Raw genomic sequence first — 18,384 nt, forward strand, 5'->3', positions numbered from 1 at the left:
AGCATAACCGACTGTTCCAAACGTAAATCCACTGGGTTAGTTCTGTCTCCTTAGGCCTGACACGGAAAAGAGGGCAGTAGGCAAGGCGCCCTCCGTCTGCACAAACACTCTCCTGCCAGTGCCTCTCAGGGCACAAGGAAGCAAACAGAAGCGAAGGACAGGATAAATGGCACAGGGTGAGAAGTCAAGATGATGAAAGACAACCAACAGATGGAGCCTGAAAAGTAGCAAGGAGTTTGAGAAGTGTTACTCGGTTGACAAAGAGATTCCACGAAGAATCTCTTGTTGAGTTGAATAAACTCATTCTTGCAAAGGATGTAGCAGAAAGAGAAATGAGTCCTAAAAAGCGAAAGGTGGTTGTATTGCTTTCTTAGGGCTGCTGTCATTTCGTGACTTAAAACAATAAAATTTATTCTATCACAGTTCTGGAGGTCAGAAGTCCAAAATTCAGGTCTTGGCAGGGCCATGCTCCCTCTAAAGGCTCTAAGAGAGGATCCTTCCTTGTTTCTTTCAGCTTCTGGTGGTTCCTGGCATTTTTTGGCTTGTGGTAGCATAACTCCAATCTCTGCCTCTGTCTTCACACGGCCTTCTTCCCTGAGTGTCTCTTTGAGTCCTTTCCTCTTTTTTAAGAACACTAGTCATTGGATTTAGGGCTCACCCTAAATCCAGGATGATTTCATCTCGAGATCCCTAACTAACTACATCTGTAGAGACGCTATGTCCAAATCAGTCCGCATTCTGAGGTTCTGCGTGGACATGAATTTGGGGGGAACACTATTCAACCTACTACAGTGTGTGACCCATTGCAGAAAATGGACAAAAAGAGGAGATTATGTATTTAGAAGACAGGAAATTGGTTTACGATTTGTGATTAACTTGTTATTCTTACTTCAGTTATCTATCTACTGATTGTGGACAGTCAAAAGCAAACTTGACCTTCACCTGTACTATTCTGTAGGACAGTGGTTCCCAGACGCTGGACAATGGAACAGCACTGGTCTGAGGGGAAGTTTTCAGAAGCTGAGGTATCTTACCCCATGAACCCTGCAGGCTCTACGTTGAGGCCCTGGGCCTCCAGCTGCCCAGCCTCAGCTAAGAGCAGCCACTGAGTAGGAGTTTCTTAGAGGTACCAGGGCTCCACTCAGATTCTTCAAGACTTGGTAAGCAACAAGGGTACCCTCAGAGCTGTCAGTGAACTTGCTTCAGTTTACACACAATATTCCAAATTAAGGGAAATGCCACAAGAGCGTTACTCCCATTTTTGTTAACAAATCTATGAGAAACTGAATTTAATAGTAAATGATAAAGATAAAATATGAGAATAAATTGAACATTTATGCTCCACTTCATGATATCCATTGAGTATATAACCACAAGCTGATAAATGTGTATCAAACAATGTGATATTGTAAAATAAAACTTTACATTGCGATTCTCCTAAACTCAAAAATAATATATATACTTGTAAAAATATATTTCATCTGTGTTTGTTGTCGGAATACTAACTGTCCTTTATGATCTGTCCTTTTACTTTGGGGATGTCAAATTATTATTTCCTTTATGAAATAATAGTAAAAATAGATTTTTGCCTCACAAAATATAAAGCGGGCAACGTTTTGTTGGTTCTATGCTTTTAAAAAAATTTTATTGAATATATTCTACATTTCAATGATTTATTATTCAGTTGCTTTGGAGCACAGAATGACTCCAGAAATAGATTTCAGAATATAAAAGTATTTCACCGTAAGAAAGCCTGCCATTTAAAAGTCAAACTTAAAGGACAATTTGGTTAAAATATGATTATTTGTATTGTTTTGCTTTAAATTAAGAGAGTTTGGACTTAACAGAAGGTACATCATGGAGGTCGTTGACACAATAAACTCCTAAAGTGTATCTATAATATGATTCCATTTTATATTTAAATCCAAAATTTCAACATTTGTAACTGGTAGATCAAGTTACACCTCCAGTTCTTTCCTGAGGCTGTTGGCAGTAGGCAAATTATTCCGGCTACAGCACTCACCTCTCCTACCCTGCCGCCTGCTCCCCAGGGGCTTTGAGATCTGGTGGGTGGAACGACTACTGAGGTGGAAGCCATACCCAGACTGGACAATTGTTCTTCCCAGGACATTGGCTTCTCTTTTCCTGGGCTTTTACTCTGATTGACCACCATCCGACAAAAACTGATAGCGATGGCAACGTTCCTAGATAGTTATTACAATCGCTTTCAAATGTCAAAAGACCTCAGTCTTCCTTCAGATAGAAACTCTCACCCCTCGTTTAAAGGAAGTATTGATCACCTGCTCGGTCCCAGGAGCTCTAAGGGGAGTGGCTTATTGTCTAATCATGTTTTGTCTCTATATCTCCTTGATGTTTCTCTTGTGCAATTGTTTCTATGCTTCCCTCCCTGTCCACTTAGGGAGAGAAGGCAGAAGTTTCGGATGCCTTACCATGAGTTGTTTTTGTCAGCTGCTTATAATTAAAAAGCACTAAACTGTCTCGTAGTCTTTCTGAATATTTCAAGCTTTTAGAAACCAAGGTCTTACTCCTTGCATTTTAAATGTTTGAGTTACAACCAGAGGCCTTATTTACCAAAATCCAGGGTACAGTCATAATCTAAGAGATATGTGTGTAACATGGCTGACTTGCTTTCTAATTGACTGTCATGGAAAGTTCACCGTGTGCTTACATATGTGGGTACAGATACATGCATGTTTCTGGCTGATTCCCAATGAAATCTCTTATCCACCTCCATGGAGATACACAGTTTAACTTGATGCATCCAGACTGCTTGATAAATCTTAAAAGTTCCCATCACAAGAGAAAAAAATTCTGTAACTATATGTGGTGATGGGTGTTAACTAAACTTATTGTGACAATCGTTTTGCAATATGTACAAATATAGAATCATTATGTTGTACACCTGAAACTAATGTAATTTTGTATGTCAATTATACCTCAATTAAAAAAAAAAGAAACCACTTGAGCTCTGCCTTCTAGAGAAGAAGCTGGCATAGACACGAGGATGGCAGGAGTCTAAAAAAGATGAAAAACACTTAGTTTCTTCTTGGTCTTTCCGGTGCTTCTGCAATTCATACATAAAATATATTACGTCCTTGGAAACGGCCTTTTCCCCCCTCCCCTCCTACCATCGTGTCAGAGTCCAATACATCATAGTGTAAGCCAGATGTAAGCATCTTTTTGGATTGAGCTGGCTGGCAAATTAACTTATGCTAAACGGCTGTCTGCCCATGACTGTCAACTCTATCATCTTTGTCTGTCTCCTTTTCCCTTTCCCAGACATTTCATTTCACTGTGGGTGACATTTCATTTCATTCTCAATACCATTTCATCTCCTTGCAATGTATGAAATTTTTCAGGGAACAGGTTACTCGCTGACCCTTCTGAAACTGACAAGGATACTTGTGCGCTTCAAACAAGTTCAATAATGCAACACGGCGTGGCTTTCTTTCCAGTCTCTTCCAAGCCAGTTTAAACTTCAGAGGCTGAGTTCCTTAAAAGGAGCACATGTCCCGCCTATGCTCGACCCTCAAAACTGGACATAAGCCTGCATTATAGACACACACCATCAAGGGTAAGTGGTCATGTGAAGGTCCTTAATGGACTAGCGGGCAAAGGTCATCTGGAAATCAGAAATCAACAGATATTTTCTGAGCACCTGCAGTGTGACCTTGGATATAGGGTTGATCTCAAAGTCACCTTAGGAACACATGATCACTATATGCTTTATGATAATAGGCAGAGATCCATATTTCTACCATAGCAACTTTCTGAAAGTCCTCTATAAATACATGTAGGGCTTTAAATTCTTCCTACCTCTTCAGTCCAGATATAGAATCATTTTTTCACACGACCTTTTATTGAGGTCCTACTAAGTGCCAAAATATCTATTAAATGCTGAAGATATGATGCTGAAAATGATAGGTGTGGCTTAGTTCCTCACAGAGCTTATGGGCTAGTTGAGGAGCTAAACAAGAAAATTATTATTATTATTATTATTATTTTGAGGAAGATTAGCCCTGAGCTAATGTCTGCTGCCAATCCTCCTCATTTTGCTGAGCAAAACTGGCCCTGAGCTCACATCCGTGCCCATTTTCCTCCACTTTATATGTGGGACGTCTACCACAGCATGGCTTACCAAGCAGTGCCGTGTCTGCACCCAGGATCGGAACCGCGAATCCCGGGCCGCCGAAGTGGAACAGGCAAACTTAACTGCTCTGCCACCCGGCCGGCCCCTAGATAAGAAAATTATTAAGTAAACGAGCTGAGAAGTATAAAATGCTGTGGGAGCACACAGAAAAAATCCCTTACACCGGTCTTGGGAATCAGGAGGGCTTCTTGGAGGAAGCAATATCTAAACTGAGACTTGAAATGTGAGTAGAATTTAGATAAGGGAGTAGTGATGGGCCGACATCAAAGCTTTCCCATGGATTAAGCATTGGCTGGTGTAGGGCCAGCCTGGTGGCACAGTGGTTAAGTTCAGCATGTTCTGCTTCGCTGGCCGGGGGTTCACCGGTTCAGATCCCGGGTGCGGACATGGCACTGCTTGGCAAGCCATGCTGTGGTAGGCGTCCCACATAGAACGTAGAGGAAGATGGGCACAGATGTTGGCTCAGGGCCAGTCTTCCTCAGGAAAAAGAGGAGGATTGGCGGCAGATGTTAGCTCAGGGCTAATCTTCCTCAAAAAAAAAAAAAAAAAAAGGCTGAAGCATTGGCCGGTTTACTGTAGTAATCAGTGTAGTAATCACTCACACACACATACACACACACTACTGCGGACCAACTGTAACTGACATCTTACTATTTCATGCTCTCTGAAACCTGAGATGTCGTTTCTCATTCTCCCTCCCAGTCTGTACAGCTCAGGCTTGTCCCAGCCTCATAGATCAGGACTCTAGGAGGAGAAACATCTATCTCTTTTGTAGAACAACAATTACCAAAATGACAATAACTAACATTTGTTATCATTTCTAAAGCACTGGCAGTGGCTCATTTCATTTGATTCTTGCGATTTGTGACATTTTATTATCCTTATTGAACAGATAAAGAAACAGAGGCTCAGTGAAGTGGACTGATTTGACCATAATCACACAGTTTGTAAGTGGCAAACTGGGACTCAAATCGCGATCTAAGAAGGGTCAGTATATGTAAAGTGCTTTGAACAGGGTCTGGCTCATAGTAAATGATACACGGATGTTCGTTAAATATATCACAAAAAACGTTAATAAAATAGGCTTTCCAATTCCAAAAACAGAGCTGTTCCCTCAATGGTTTCCCATGTGTCCTGTGGAGCAGTAGAGTTCTTTGGGGGTCACTGGGACTCTAGTAGGCAACGCAACTGGGACTCAAGGCCCACCCCACCCCCATGCTGCCAACCAGAACAAGTCTACCGCTTACTTTTCTCTGGATAATTCTTTGCTTGGAGAATTTCTTGGGGGTCAAGCGAACAGGGGGTCGGAGGAACAGCCTCACCAAAGGCATAGTATGCATACATTCTACAACTACTGTGTGGGGAGGATGGTGATGTTATTGCAAAATTGTAACCTCAGCAGGAGAACGAGAAACGAGGGCTTCCTAATTTCCAAATGCATAGTGTCCCATGGGGGAGAATAGTTTATATCAGGTGGATCACAGGCAGAAGTAGCGTTATCTCCTGGGGGTGGGGGGCGGGGGAGAGACATGGAAATTTTCAGGTTGAGAGATTTACATTTAAATCCCAAGGCTTGGGGGGCCGGCCTGGTGGCGCAGCGGTTAAGTTCGCACATTCCGCTTCGGTGGCCCAGGGTTCTCCGGTTCAGATCCCGGGTGTGCACATGGCACCGCTCATCAAGCCATGCTGTGGTAGGCGTCCCACATAGAAAGCAGAGGAAGATGGGCATGGATGTTAGCTCAGGGCCAGTCTTCCTCAGCAAAAAGAGGAGGATTGGCAGCAGATGTTAGCTCAGGGCTGACCTTCCTCCAAAAAAACAAAATAAATAAATAAAAAAGAAACCCCAAGCCTTCAACTGGTTAGTGTTGAAGAGGGGGCTAATAACCCCCCTTTATAAGATTATTGTGAAGAGTCCTTGGTTTTGTTTCACTGATGTATCCCCAGGCCTGGAACAGCACCTAGCACATGGTAGGTGCTCAATAAATATTTGTTGCATGATTGAAATGAAATGATAATCATGAAACTCTCTAACCCAACATCTGGCTCATTGGAGACATGTTACTTTCTGTCTGGGAAGATGAATCAACTGGATGGAGGCAGAGAACGCTTTTGGAGAGATGGTAGACTGAAATAGTAATAATAGGTAACACGTAAATGCTCTGTACCGGGTACTGTTCTATGTGTTCACGCAGATTAACTCCTGTGTCCTTAGGAAAGTTACTTTACCTCTCTCTGCCTCAGTTTGCCATCTATAAAGTGGAAATAGTAAAATAATAATAGTTCTGACTCATAGCTTTGTTGTGAGAATGAAATCGGCTAATCCATGTACAATTCTAGAACAATTCTTTGTACATAGTAAGCACTCGATATGCTTTAACACTGATTAGGTTGTGAAATCCCCACTACTCCGTGTTTTCCTAATGTGCTGTTCTTCTGAATTCAATACGGAAATGCTTTCCGAGTTGAGATGAAACCCGTGTAGGCAGGAGGAGCATTTCCCAGAAGACACAGGATTGAAGCTGGGCCTCCAAGAATGTGGGATGGGCAGAGCGGAGTGGGAAGGGCATGCCAGGTGGAGCGAGAGGTATAGCTGGGCATGGAGTTAGAATCATCTTCTAAAATGCTGGAATTCCAGCTTGGCCGTTTACTAGTTTCCTCACCTGTAAAATCAGGATAATATCTGCCTCATGGGGTTATTGCTATTTGAGTGTCATACGAAATAATGAACATGAAATTCTCAGCACAGTGCCAGGTGCATTGTAGGCATCCCATATAGGTAGCTGGCATTACCATTACCACAGATGAGATAGAAGGGCAGAAATAGAAGTTTGTGAGACAATGAGAAAACTAGCCGATTCCATCCAAGAAATGAGCTAGCCCTGGCTGCCCAGAATGTATCATTCACTTTGTGATTTTTCATCTGCATAAGACCTTATTAGCAGCACAAATCTGGTTTAAGAGGAGCCTTAAGTTTGAATGGTTTGGATTTGGGGCGTGGGAACTGATTTTGAGTATACTACTTAGAATAGCTTCTGGACTTTTATTTAAATTGGTAAACGTTAAAGTTACTGTGAAACTGAATTACTGGAAAGTGAACCAGATAGTGCATTTTGTAATTTGCTCTTTCCTCAAACGCCTTCGCACAGACAGAGTCGTCCTCCTCTTAAGTCGCCTTGCCTCTGATGGGGCAGGGAACAAGAAGTAACATGACCCGGGATTACGTTCCAGCCACTCCTTAACATGCTTGATAGAAACTTTGAGCTCCCAAAATAACTTTCTTGACCTCAGTGCTCTTTGGGCTCTGGTATTCCCTACTTGATCCTTTCATCCACCCTACACTGGATATCTCATGGAAGCATGAGCTTAGGCCTAACTTTTCCTTTCATATCTATGGCAGGAATTGTTATCTCAATCATTTTTAAAAGTTTCATTGTAAAAGTTACACGCACCTTTGGAATGGAAGGGCATTTTCTCATCGGAGCTTGATGCGATCAAGGCTAGAGTTTTGTGGATTGGTCTACAATATGCTCAAGCCTGAGGTGAACCAATGGGCTTGTCTTCTGCAATCTACATGTGGAAATATTGTAAATGTACACTTTTTCCTCCTTACATACGACGCTGAAACTATCCAACTAAAAATCCATTAGAAATTCTTCCAACCTGGATTAACTTACCCCGCACTTCACCTGTGCAGGCCTGGGACCCTCTGCCTGAAGACTTCCTGGCTACTGCAGCTCACAGCAAGCTCTTCTCTGAACCCTTGGAATTCTTTTGTCACACTGAGTTGAAACTTAGCTTATAATGGTTCTTATCACCCACTGTCTTCTGTCTTCCCAACTAGACGGCAAAATCCAAGGGAGAAACCAGCTCTTTGACTCCTTGATCCCCTCTCGCTACCTAACACGATGACTGGTGGAGAAGGCTCTCAAAATAACATTTCACCCCATGTGGCAGTCCTCCTCCCTGGTCAGAAATAGCTTGACTAATAATGCTTGTACGATGGAATCGTTATTTTCCTTGCTCCGAAAACAGAAAACACATCATTCCTGGGAGGTTAGCTTGGGGTCTGTAATGTTCAGTTTTTAAACACTGTGTTTCTGGTGCTTCACTAGATGATAATATCACAGAGTGTCACAATGAGCGAGTCCCGGGTGTGGAGATTCAGCCCGGTACTAAGCCCCAGCTCTGTGTTCAGCCTCTAGAGAGCACAAGGCCTCACACAGTTCTATTTATTCATTGGCAAGGGGAGTTAATTCCTTGTAAAAATACACAAGCAGGCTATTAAAAATAACATTCAAAGAAGAAAGTTAAAAATAATGCACAAAAGAAGACCAAATTGCATAATTCAAATACACGTTTAGAAAAATAATTCTATTAAAATCATTTTAATTATTTATTGGTAACACTGACATGTTTTAAAAAGAAGGATTAAATGTGGGATGTTAGCTCCATCTCCTCAGAGACTGAGGGTTTTTTTTAACGTTTTGTATAACTTTTAATAATGAAGACTTTATAAATGGAAAGATGAAGCAGGGTTTCTTAATAGTGAATCTCCTGAAATGCTTAGCAAATTTTATATACATGTCTTTTTGCTGGGGAAAATCAAAGCTTTATTTGGATTCTCAAAGGAGGCTCTTAAGAAGAGATTTAAAAACACAGGTGTTCTTCCTACCCACCACTCTGAGTTTAATAGGCGGGATGAAGATGCTGCCAAATTACCTTTATTTCAACTACATCTCAGGTGCATTTTTAACTTATTTCAAAGTAAACAAACCCCTCTCTATCTTTAACAGTCTCAAGATTAAAAAGAAAAAAAGACACCACAGGTAGTATTTATTCAAAGGCTAAGGTTACATAATGATCCCATGGGCCTCTGGAACTTGACAAGGATTTCTAGAGTTGCTCTTGAGAGCTTTGTCCATCTGGAGTCCTCGCAGGAGTGGGGCTGCTAAGTCATTAAAAAGTGTCAGCTTTTTAGTTTGCCTGATTAAAAATGGAGTATCATCTCCCTCAGGTCCCACAAAAACCACTAGAAGTACTTAACTGATTCCCACACATGCAACCATTCTCTGGGCAGTTAATTAGGAGCTGTGCCTCTCCCAGACCCAAAGACGTTTTCAAACTGCTCAGCACAGTGTCTATTAACATGTTGAAAGTGAAAAAGGTTGCCTGAGCTGATGCAAAAAGCTCTCAAAGAAAACAAAAATCAAAAGAGCCGTCTTCTAACCGAGGGCATTGTGCGAAATAAAGTTAGTTTTCAAGAAGTCTGGCTTCTTGTTAACTAAATAGGGTGGAGGTGGAGCAGTGTGAAAAGAAAAACCGGTTTTTAGGGAAGGTAACTTTACCGGCTCCTGCGAATGTGCTCATCATCAAGCAGTGAATGACACTCCATCTGGCAACAGTGGTTACTCCAGGGACAATGACAGAATTTGGAGAGAAGAGTGAATGGTCCTAAAAATATATTTTCTATCTTTTATGTTAAGGATAGCTACAGAATATCATTAAAATATCAAAGAAAATATCCAAAATTAAAAATGAGAGAAAGAACCTTATCTGTTGTGTTTTCTGTGTCCTAAAATATACTTGTCTTCTTCCTTCTTGACACCCGAGCCCCCGTCTGTTATACAGAACAACATATCTTGTTACTATACTAGACAAGAAAAAAAAGGAGGAGGAAATCATTTATTAGAAATCATTGGTTCTTAACTAAGCATTTATTTCGCCTTGTGTCATTTTTCCCCCTCCTCAGGTGTTTTCAAATCTTCCTTTTGAGGCTCCAATGTTAAAATACATAGCTTTTTGGTGGATTATAAATTTCTTGTTCAGGAGCATGGAAGATATTTTATTCCAATGGGATGTTAATTCCCAATAAGGCCATTGGAGAGCACTGGCCTAACACAATTCAAGCTGCCCCATGAGAAACCACAGCTTAAAACAGAGAATTAGGAGAACCTTGGTTATTATCCAACCTGTGCTTCCTCATTGCACACACATATTTACAGAGAAGTGGCAGAAAGGAAGTCAAGAATGTTAATATGAGATCGTTGAAATCTATTTTATTGGTTTTGTAAGGTGTACATCTTATGGTATGACTTTATTTGTTCCATATATACACTCTTTGCTTCCAGGTTATAATTTATATTATTAGCGTTAAGGAAACGGTTTCACTATGGGAGTATGTGTTCAGAGAAGAGGGTCAGTTACAGGGATCTGAAATGAGTTCACTTCAGGTCCTATTCCAAGTTCAGGGATGGAAAGATTTCTCTTCCTCACCCCCACCATCTCACGAGGTGTCCAGGGCCCAGCTGCCCTTCTCTTGGGCAGATAAAAGGTAGGTTGCTCACGTGAGGAAGTGGACAAGCTCTGACAAGGTCTTGGGGCTAAGACTGGAATGATTTCTGCAAGGTGGTCACCAAGGAAAGTACTGGCTATAGTCAAAGGAAGACTTCCCAAGGGATGCTGTAAGGAGGCAGGACCTTTGATGTGAGGCCTGGGCCCAGGCAATAGACACTGCCCATTCAGTGCTCATTCCAGTAGGAACTGCAGAGCCAGTTCAACTCCCATTAGTTCCTTGGCCTTCAAATAATGTCTCTGTCAGTGACCTTGGCTGTAACCTTCCTCATTATTATGTGGCCCCATTGATCTCTCTGCTCTCAGGGTCTTTTTCTATTGCTTTTCTCCCCACACCTGGAGGGAAATTTTCATCTTTGAAGAGACTCTGCTTTCCTCGCTCTATTTTCTCTCTAACATTTTGCATATGTCGTGAGTTCCATTCTTCTGCTATGGCCCAGGCTTTGGAAAACAAAGATAGAAAGAGTTCTCCTTTTCCTCCTGCATTTTTTCTTATAAAGGAGATAGTTAATGCTTACCCAGCCCTAACTACTGGCCAGTCCCTGCAATGCTTGGCTCCTACCTGCCTCATCACACTCTTCCTCGCTCAAGATGCTTTCTTTCAGTTCCTTAGCTGATTCACACTCCTTCCTTTGCCCAGAATGGTCTTCTCTTTTCGCCTCCCTTGCCTAGTTAACTTCTATTTGTCATTCAAATCTCACATCCTCAGTTCCCGACACTTCTTCAGTGACTCCTTTCCTAATCTTGAGACTAGGTCAAATTCCCATATTATGTGATTTTATAGAAGCAGGTACTATTCCTTCAGCATATTTATTGCAGTTGCAGTTTTATATTTGTTGGTGTCATTACTGAGTAATGTCTGCCTCCTCAACTGGACTGCCAAGTCCATAATGGCAGGGATTTTTTTTCACTCTCACCACTAAAACCTCAGTACCTGGCATAATGAGCATGCTAGGCTCTCGTGGAATAAGCAGTCTTTTTTTTCTCACTACAATCTTTAGAGTCATTAGGCTTGAATCAATTTTATTCAGAAAACTTCCTGAGCAATCAAATAAACTAGGTGAGATTAATCTGGACTTCCTAGGATTTTGTATGATTTCTTCCATAGAATAATTGAAACTGGCAGACAATGATCAATTTTGGAAGAAAAAGACTCAAAGTTGAAATTCCATAGCCTAAGTATAAGTAGATGTTATAAAAGGTTATTAGCCTTTAGAAGACTTAACCTGTACACACTATAGGTCAGGAATGCAGATATATACTTTTTTTAAAAAAAAAGTAAACTTTACTTGCCCGCTAGTCCCCATTTGCATTTAGTGGCAGAAAAACAGCAAACTTAATCTTTCCACTTAAATATAACTGTCTTTTAGTATAAAGCTTAATTGTATCTGAGAAATTATTTGGACATTGTAGGATTTAAACTCTTCTCCAGCGTTCTCTCAGTACAGGTGCAGAACTCGTTCTAAACAGAAAAGGCATTACAACAGAAGAAACTAGTCAATATGTGGTGACTTTCCCTTTAGGGAAAATAAGATTAGATCCTTGCCTCTCCAGTGTAAGTTAATAGAAGAAAATACAAAGAAATATTTCATGGTTCGCAAGTAGGGACAAGAAAAATAAAATAGTATAAATAAAAGAAACAAAGAGATTAAGTCTTCTCTACTTATAAATGATAATGAAATGATCTGACTAGAAAACAAACGTGAATTAATAAGAAACTTTGGTGATGAGATTAGATAAACAAAGACAGTCACGCTTCGCTTACTGATGGGGATTCATTCTAAGAAATGCATCATTAGGCGATTTCGTCGTTGTGTGAGCAGCATAGAGTGCACTTACACAAACCTAGATGGTACAGCCTACTACGCACCTAGGCTACATGGTATAGCTTATTGCTCCTTGGCTACAAACCTGTACAGCATGTTACCGTACTGAATACTGTAGGCAATTGTAACACAATGGTACTTGTGTATTTAAACATATCTAAACATAGAGAAGCTACAGTAAAAATATGGCATAAAAGATAAAAAGTAGCTCACCTTGTATAGGGCACTTCCACGAATGGAGCTTGCAGGACTGGAGTTGCTCTGGGTGAGTCATTGATGGAGTGGTGAGTGCATGTGAAGGCCCAGGACATTACTGTACACTGCTGTGGACTTCACAAACACTGTACACTTAGGCTACACTAAATTTATAAAAGATATTTTTCTTTCTTCAATAATAAATGAACCTTAGCTTACTGTAGCTTTTTTACTTTATAAACTTTTTCATCTTTTTAACTTTTTGACTCTTTTGTAACAATGCTTAGCCTAAAACACAAATACACTGCATATCTGTACAAAAGTATTTTTTCTTTATATCCTTATTCTATAAACTTTTTTCTATTTTTTAAATTTTTGGGTTTTTTTTTTACTTTTTAAAGTTTTTTGTTAAAAACTAAGACCCATGGGTGGCCGGCCTGGTGGCGCAGCGGTTAAGTGCACACGTTCCGCTTTGGCAGCCCCGGGTTCGCCAGTTCGGATCCCGGGTGTGGACATGGCACCGCTTGGCAAGCCATGCTATGGTAGACGTCCCACATAGAAAGCAGAGGTAGATGGGTACGGATGTTAGCTCAGGGCCAGTCTTCCTCAGCAAAAAGAGGAGGATTGGTGGCAGATGCTAGCTCAGGACTAATCTTCCTCAAAACAAAAGAAAAAACTAAGACACAAACACACACATCAGCCTAGGCCTACACAGAGTCAGGATCATCAATATCGCTGTCTTCTATCTCCACATCTTGTCCCATTGGAAGGTCTTCACGGGCAATAACATGTATGGAGCTGTCATCTCCTATGATAAATGCCTTCTTCTGGAATACCTCCTGAAGGACTTGCCTGAGGCTCTTCTTGAGGAGGTGTCACTCTTTTCAGACATACATCCACAGTGTTTTGCTTGGTTTGATAACGCATCATCATAGGTTTGCTTTTTTTTTTTTTTTATCATAGATTCGCCTGTAAGCAGATGATGCACCATGAACATTCCTCTCCAGCAATGAAAAACTTTCGGTGTTAGGGTCCATGTTTTCAAACTTTTTAAGGAGCTTGTTGAGGTCAGCAAAGACTTCTGTTAAATCCTTCACTGTGATTTTTCTTGGGGGTTCTTCTTTTTCTTCTGAAATTTCCTCTTCTCTTGCCTCTTTTTCAGCTATGCATTCCCGTTCCAGTTCCAACAACTCCTCATTAGTCAATACTTCAGGAACCACCTGTACCTGCTCCTCGACGTCATCCTCATCCACATCCTGGTTAAAGTTGTTTGCCATCTCAAACACAGCCTTGTTGATTTTTGCAACCTCCTCATCCTTGGCAAGTCCTTTGACAACGTGGACGAACCTCTTGAATTTCTTCTTCCAGATGCCATTCTTATACTCCTCTGCTATATCACCCCAAGCCCCAGCAAGGTTCTTGATGCAGTCATAGGTGTTGTGATTCTTCCAGAATTGCATCAATGTCTTCTCAGCGTCTTCCTCAGTTGCACCAACAGGTTGGGCAAACCTCCTAAAGCAGTAGGCCTAAAGAGCTTCCATGACTCCTTGACCCATTGGTTGGATCAAAGACATGGTGTTTGGAGGGAGAAACACTGCTTTGATACTGTGATGAAGATCACCAATAAAAGGAGGATGTCTGGGAGCATTATCGACAATAAGCAAAATCTTGAAAGGTATGTTATTCTCAAACAGTACTTCTCCATTTTGCTGGCACAGCAATTCAGGAGGGCATCTTGGAAGAGGAGCTGGGTCATCCATGACTTCTTACTGCTCCCATAGTACACTGGCAGTGTGTGATTACTGATGCTCTTGAAGGCCCTGGGGTTCTCACTGTGCCAGATCATGAAGGGTTTCCATTTGTAGCCTGCAACATTGCCTCTAAGCAACACTGTCATCCTGTCCCTACAAGTCTTTAAACCTGTCATTGACTTGGCCTCCTTATGGATGAAAGTGCTTTCAGGCATCCATGTTCAGAATAGGGAGGTTTCATCCACAGTGAATATTTGCTCTGGCAAGTAATTTTCCTCCACACTCAGCTTATCTAGAGTTTCCAAAACTTCTTCAGTTGTCTTTACATCAGCACTCACAGAGTCACTGCTCACTTTCACATTATGTAATCAGTAATGACTCTTGAATCGTTTATACCAGCCAGAGCTAGCAGTAAATTCAACACCGTAGGTGGGTTCAGCCTTTTCTTTCTACACAGAAAACAAACTTTTTGCTCTGGTGTGATCATCATTGTGCTGAGAGGGATATGCTTCTGTGTCTGGTCTTTAATCCAGGTCATTAGAAGTTTCTCCACGGCTGATATAGACCCTTCCAGAATTTTTGGTAGTCTCACTGCCTTCAATGAAGGAGATCCTTTAACAGCTTCCATCACTTTGTTCCTGTTCTTCAAGATCATAGCTATGGTGGAATGGGACATGCCTGACTGGCGAGCAATAACCATCACTGATTTTCCACCTTCGTAGTCCTTAATCACTGTTCATTTTGTTTCTAGGTCTATCACTCAAGATGCCTTCTTACTGGCAACATTAGCAGCGGATTTTGTACTCTTAGCAGCCATGATGAACAAAAAAACACGAGATTAAATCAAGCACAAGAGGAAATGATGCTATCAAGAGATGCAGTAACCATGAGACGTATGAGGCCGCTGCCACCATAACCTGGCATATGGTTAACCCGGCATACTGTTTCACAGTAAACTTTTTTTTATAAGTAGTAAGAATACACTCTAAAATAGTGATAAAAAGTATAGCACAGTAAACATGTAGACAAATAACATAGTTGTTTATTATCAAGTATTATGTACTGTACATAATTGTAAGTGCTACACTTTTTGGGACTGGCAGTGCTGTAGGTTAGTTTACACCAGCATCACCAGAAACATGTGAGTAATGCATTGCACTACAGTGTTATGATGGCTATGATGTCACTAGGTGATAAGAATTTTTCAGCTCCATCATAATCTCATAGGACCACTGTCATATATGCAGTTGTTGTTAACAGAAACGTCATTACGTATCGCATGACTGTAGTCAAAAATCATTCACTTTTCTCTGTACTTGTAGTATGATGAGCCTTCCGTATCTGCGTGTTCCACACCTGTAGATTCAAGGTTGTCTCTGTTCTGAACATGTACAGACTTTTTCCTTGTCATTATTCTCTAAACAATACAGTATAACAGTTATTTACACAATATTTACATTGTATTAGGTATTATAAGTAATCTAGAGACGATTTAAAGTGTACAGGAAGGATGTGCATAGGTTATTTTTAAATACTATGCCTTTTTTTTTTTTCTTTGAGGAAGATTTGCCCTGAGCTAGCTTCTGCCGCCAATCCTCCTCTTTTTGCGGAGGAAGACTGGCCCTGAGCTAACATCCATGCCTACTTTCTATGTGGGATGCCTACAACAGCATGGCTTGCCAAGCGGTGCCATATCCACACCCGGGATCTGAACTGGTGAACCCCGGGCTGCCGAAGCAAATGTGCAAACTTGACTGCTGCACCACTGGTCCAGTCCACTGTGCCATTTTATACAAGAGACTTCAGCATCTACAGATTTTGTCATCCTTGGGGCATCCTAGAACCAATCCCCCCAAGATATTGAGGGATGAGTGTAGTCAGAAAATTAAAAAGGGAAAATATTCCATTCACTCTTGCAACGAAGCTATAAAATACTTAGAAATTAATTAAGAAAATGAAGGATATATTTGGTAATCTGAAGCAAATATGGTAATATTAATTACGTAAATTGGTAGATAGATATCTGTATTATATATACTTTCTCATACTTTTTAATGAAAAATTTAAAATTAGAGTATGTTAAATTAAAGATTATTCTCTTGTGATATTATATGTCTTCTTTTTCTAAGTTTATTGTTGGCTGACTTTACAATAATTGTGAAAAGTTAACAGGGTTGCAGTGCCAACATCTGAGTCTTCCTTGTTATTACTTGCTTTATTTTGTTTCCTTAGGTTTTGGTAACTAACTTCCTGGGTTTAATTTGGTAATTAATTGTTCATTACATGAACAGTTGAAATTCTCTTAGATACCCACTTTAGAATATAGGGGTGGGGCAAATATCTTTCTGCAAACCACTCCAAGAGTTGAGAGAGGTGATTCTGAATTCTTTTGGGGGAGTAGTTCCTAAAGGGGACAGGTAGTAACATGAAAATGGCTCTTATCTCTGTGCTGTGTTACTTATGTTGCAATATAGAAAATAAGGCGTGGTACCAACCAATAACATGGCCAGTGACTTTGCATTAACAACAAGGAGAGTTTAGTGGCATAAAAAGAGGAAGTTAGGGGAAAACAAAACAAAACACAAGACTAATCTTTATTTCTAATACAGGAAACAAGACTCTGTAACGTTTCACTTAGTTCTCCAAATGAGCAAATATTTAATTGTATCAATAGCCTGCTTGTATCTAATAGGTATGGGGAAATATAAGGGGCTTATACAAGAGTCACATGTTTTTTAAAAAAACCATGATCTTTGTTGGGATTTGACGACTAAGAAAAAATAAGTACAAGTGGAATGAAGTGGGGCCCCTATCTTTTCAATTTTTCTGACACATTGGCTAAGAGTTCTCTAATCAAGGAAGCTGACTTCTTTGGACTTAAATCGGGCTATTGCATGAAGGTGACGTGTAATTTATAATAGGTTAAACCAGCACGTCTAGATTTTCACCAATTCAGTACTATGCTATAGTTCCTATTTTACTTGGCAAGGAATTTTCTAGCCTTGTGCTGACAGTGAGATGTTCAACAGGAAGAACTGGAGGAAGAAGAGATTTTAGTTTCGGAATCTGCAAGTCACATTTAGAAAATACCCACTTCAGCTCAGGCAAGTAAATCTCCATATTATATGCAAGTAAAAAAAAAAAAAAAGGTTGGACTTTGATGTTTCCTTCAATAAAAATATGGATAATCAATTTTCTATTAAAAACATTCAGCTAGTAGGGGCTGGCCCCGTGGCCGAGTGGTTAAGTTTGCGCGCTCCGCTGCAGGCGGCCCAGTGTTTCGTTGGTTTGAATCCTGGGCGCGGACATCGCACTGCTCATCAAACCACGCTGAGGCAGCATCCCACGTGCCACAACTAGAAGGACCTACAACTAAGAATATACAGCTATGTACTGGGGGGCTTTGGGGAGAAAAAGAAAAAGAAAAGAAAATCTTAAAAAAAAAAAAAAACATTCAACTAGTTTTCAGTCTTTTGTTTTTAAGCTATTGTAAGACTGCAATCTTTTATCTGGATTCTGAAATGTGAAAAGGTCTAAAAACCTTTTTGTAATCCATTTGGTGGTAAAAGTGGAGTTGACATGAACTTATTTGGCAATGAAAACTATACCGCTGTCAAGTTATTTACAACATTTACATATCTGACTTCATGTGAATATGTTTCACTGCAGAATTATTAACGTTTGATTGTGGGATGCTGACCTATACACCCTGGAGGTGTCATATAACATGAAGTATATGCATATATTACCTTTTTAAAAACTGAGAAATTCTGATTTCTGAAACATATTTGCCCCTAGGGTTTTGGATAAGGGACTATGGACTGGTATACGCTGCAATAAATGATCTTAATATCTTTGATTTGTTAGGATAAATCTATATCATGTACTATATATATATATATATATTTTTTTTTTTTTGAGGAAGACTGGCCCTGAGCTAACATCCATGTCCATCGTCCTCTACTTCATATGTGGGATGCCTACCATAGCATGGCTTGCCAAGCAGTGCCACGTCCGCGCCTGGGATCGAAACTGGCGAACCCTGGGCCACCGAATCGGAATGTGAGAACTTAACCGCTGCGCCACCAGG

The 18,384-nt window shown here is 40.6% G+C and overlaps 1 protein-coding gene across 1 annotated transcript; it reads left to right on the forward strand.

Annotated features, from left to right (window-relative positions):
• Nucleotides 1-13,504: 13,504 nt before the first annotated feature.
• Nucleotides 13,505-18,206, forward strand: LOC139044792 (uncharacterized). Its single transcript, XM_070504920.1, has 3 exons — nt 13,505-13,610; nt 13,706-14,218; nt 15,046-18,206. The coding sequence occupies exons 1-3, from the start codon at nt 13,579-13,581 to the stop codon at nt 15,134-15,136; spliced, it is 636 nt and encodes a 211-aa protein (XP_070361021.1). The 5' UTR covers nt 13,505-13,578; the 3' UTR covers nt 15,137-18,206.
• The last annotated feature ends 178 nt before the right edge of the window (nt 18,207-18,384 follow it).

Source organism: Equus asinus, chromosome 3 (genome assembly GCF_041296235.1).
Source record: "Equus asinus isolate D_3611 breed Donkey chromosome 3, EquAss-T2T_v2, whole genome shotgun sequence".
In the NCBI taxonomy this organism is placed as follows: Eukaryota; Metazoa; Chordata; class Mammalia; order Perissodactyla; family Equidae; genus Equus; species Equus asinus.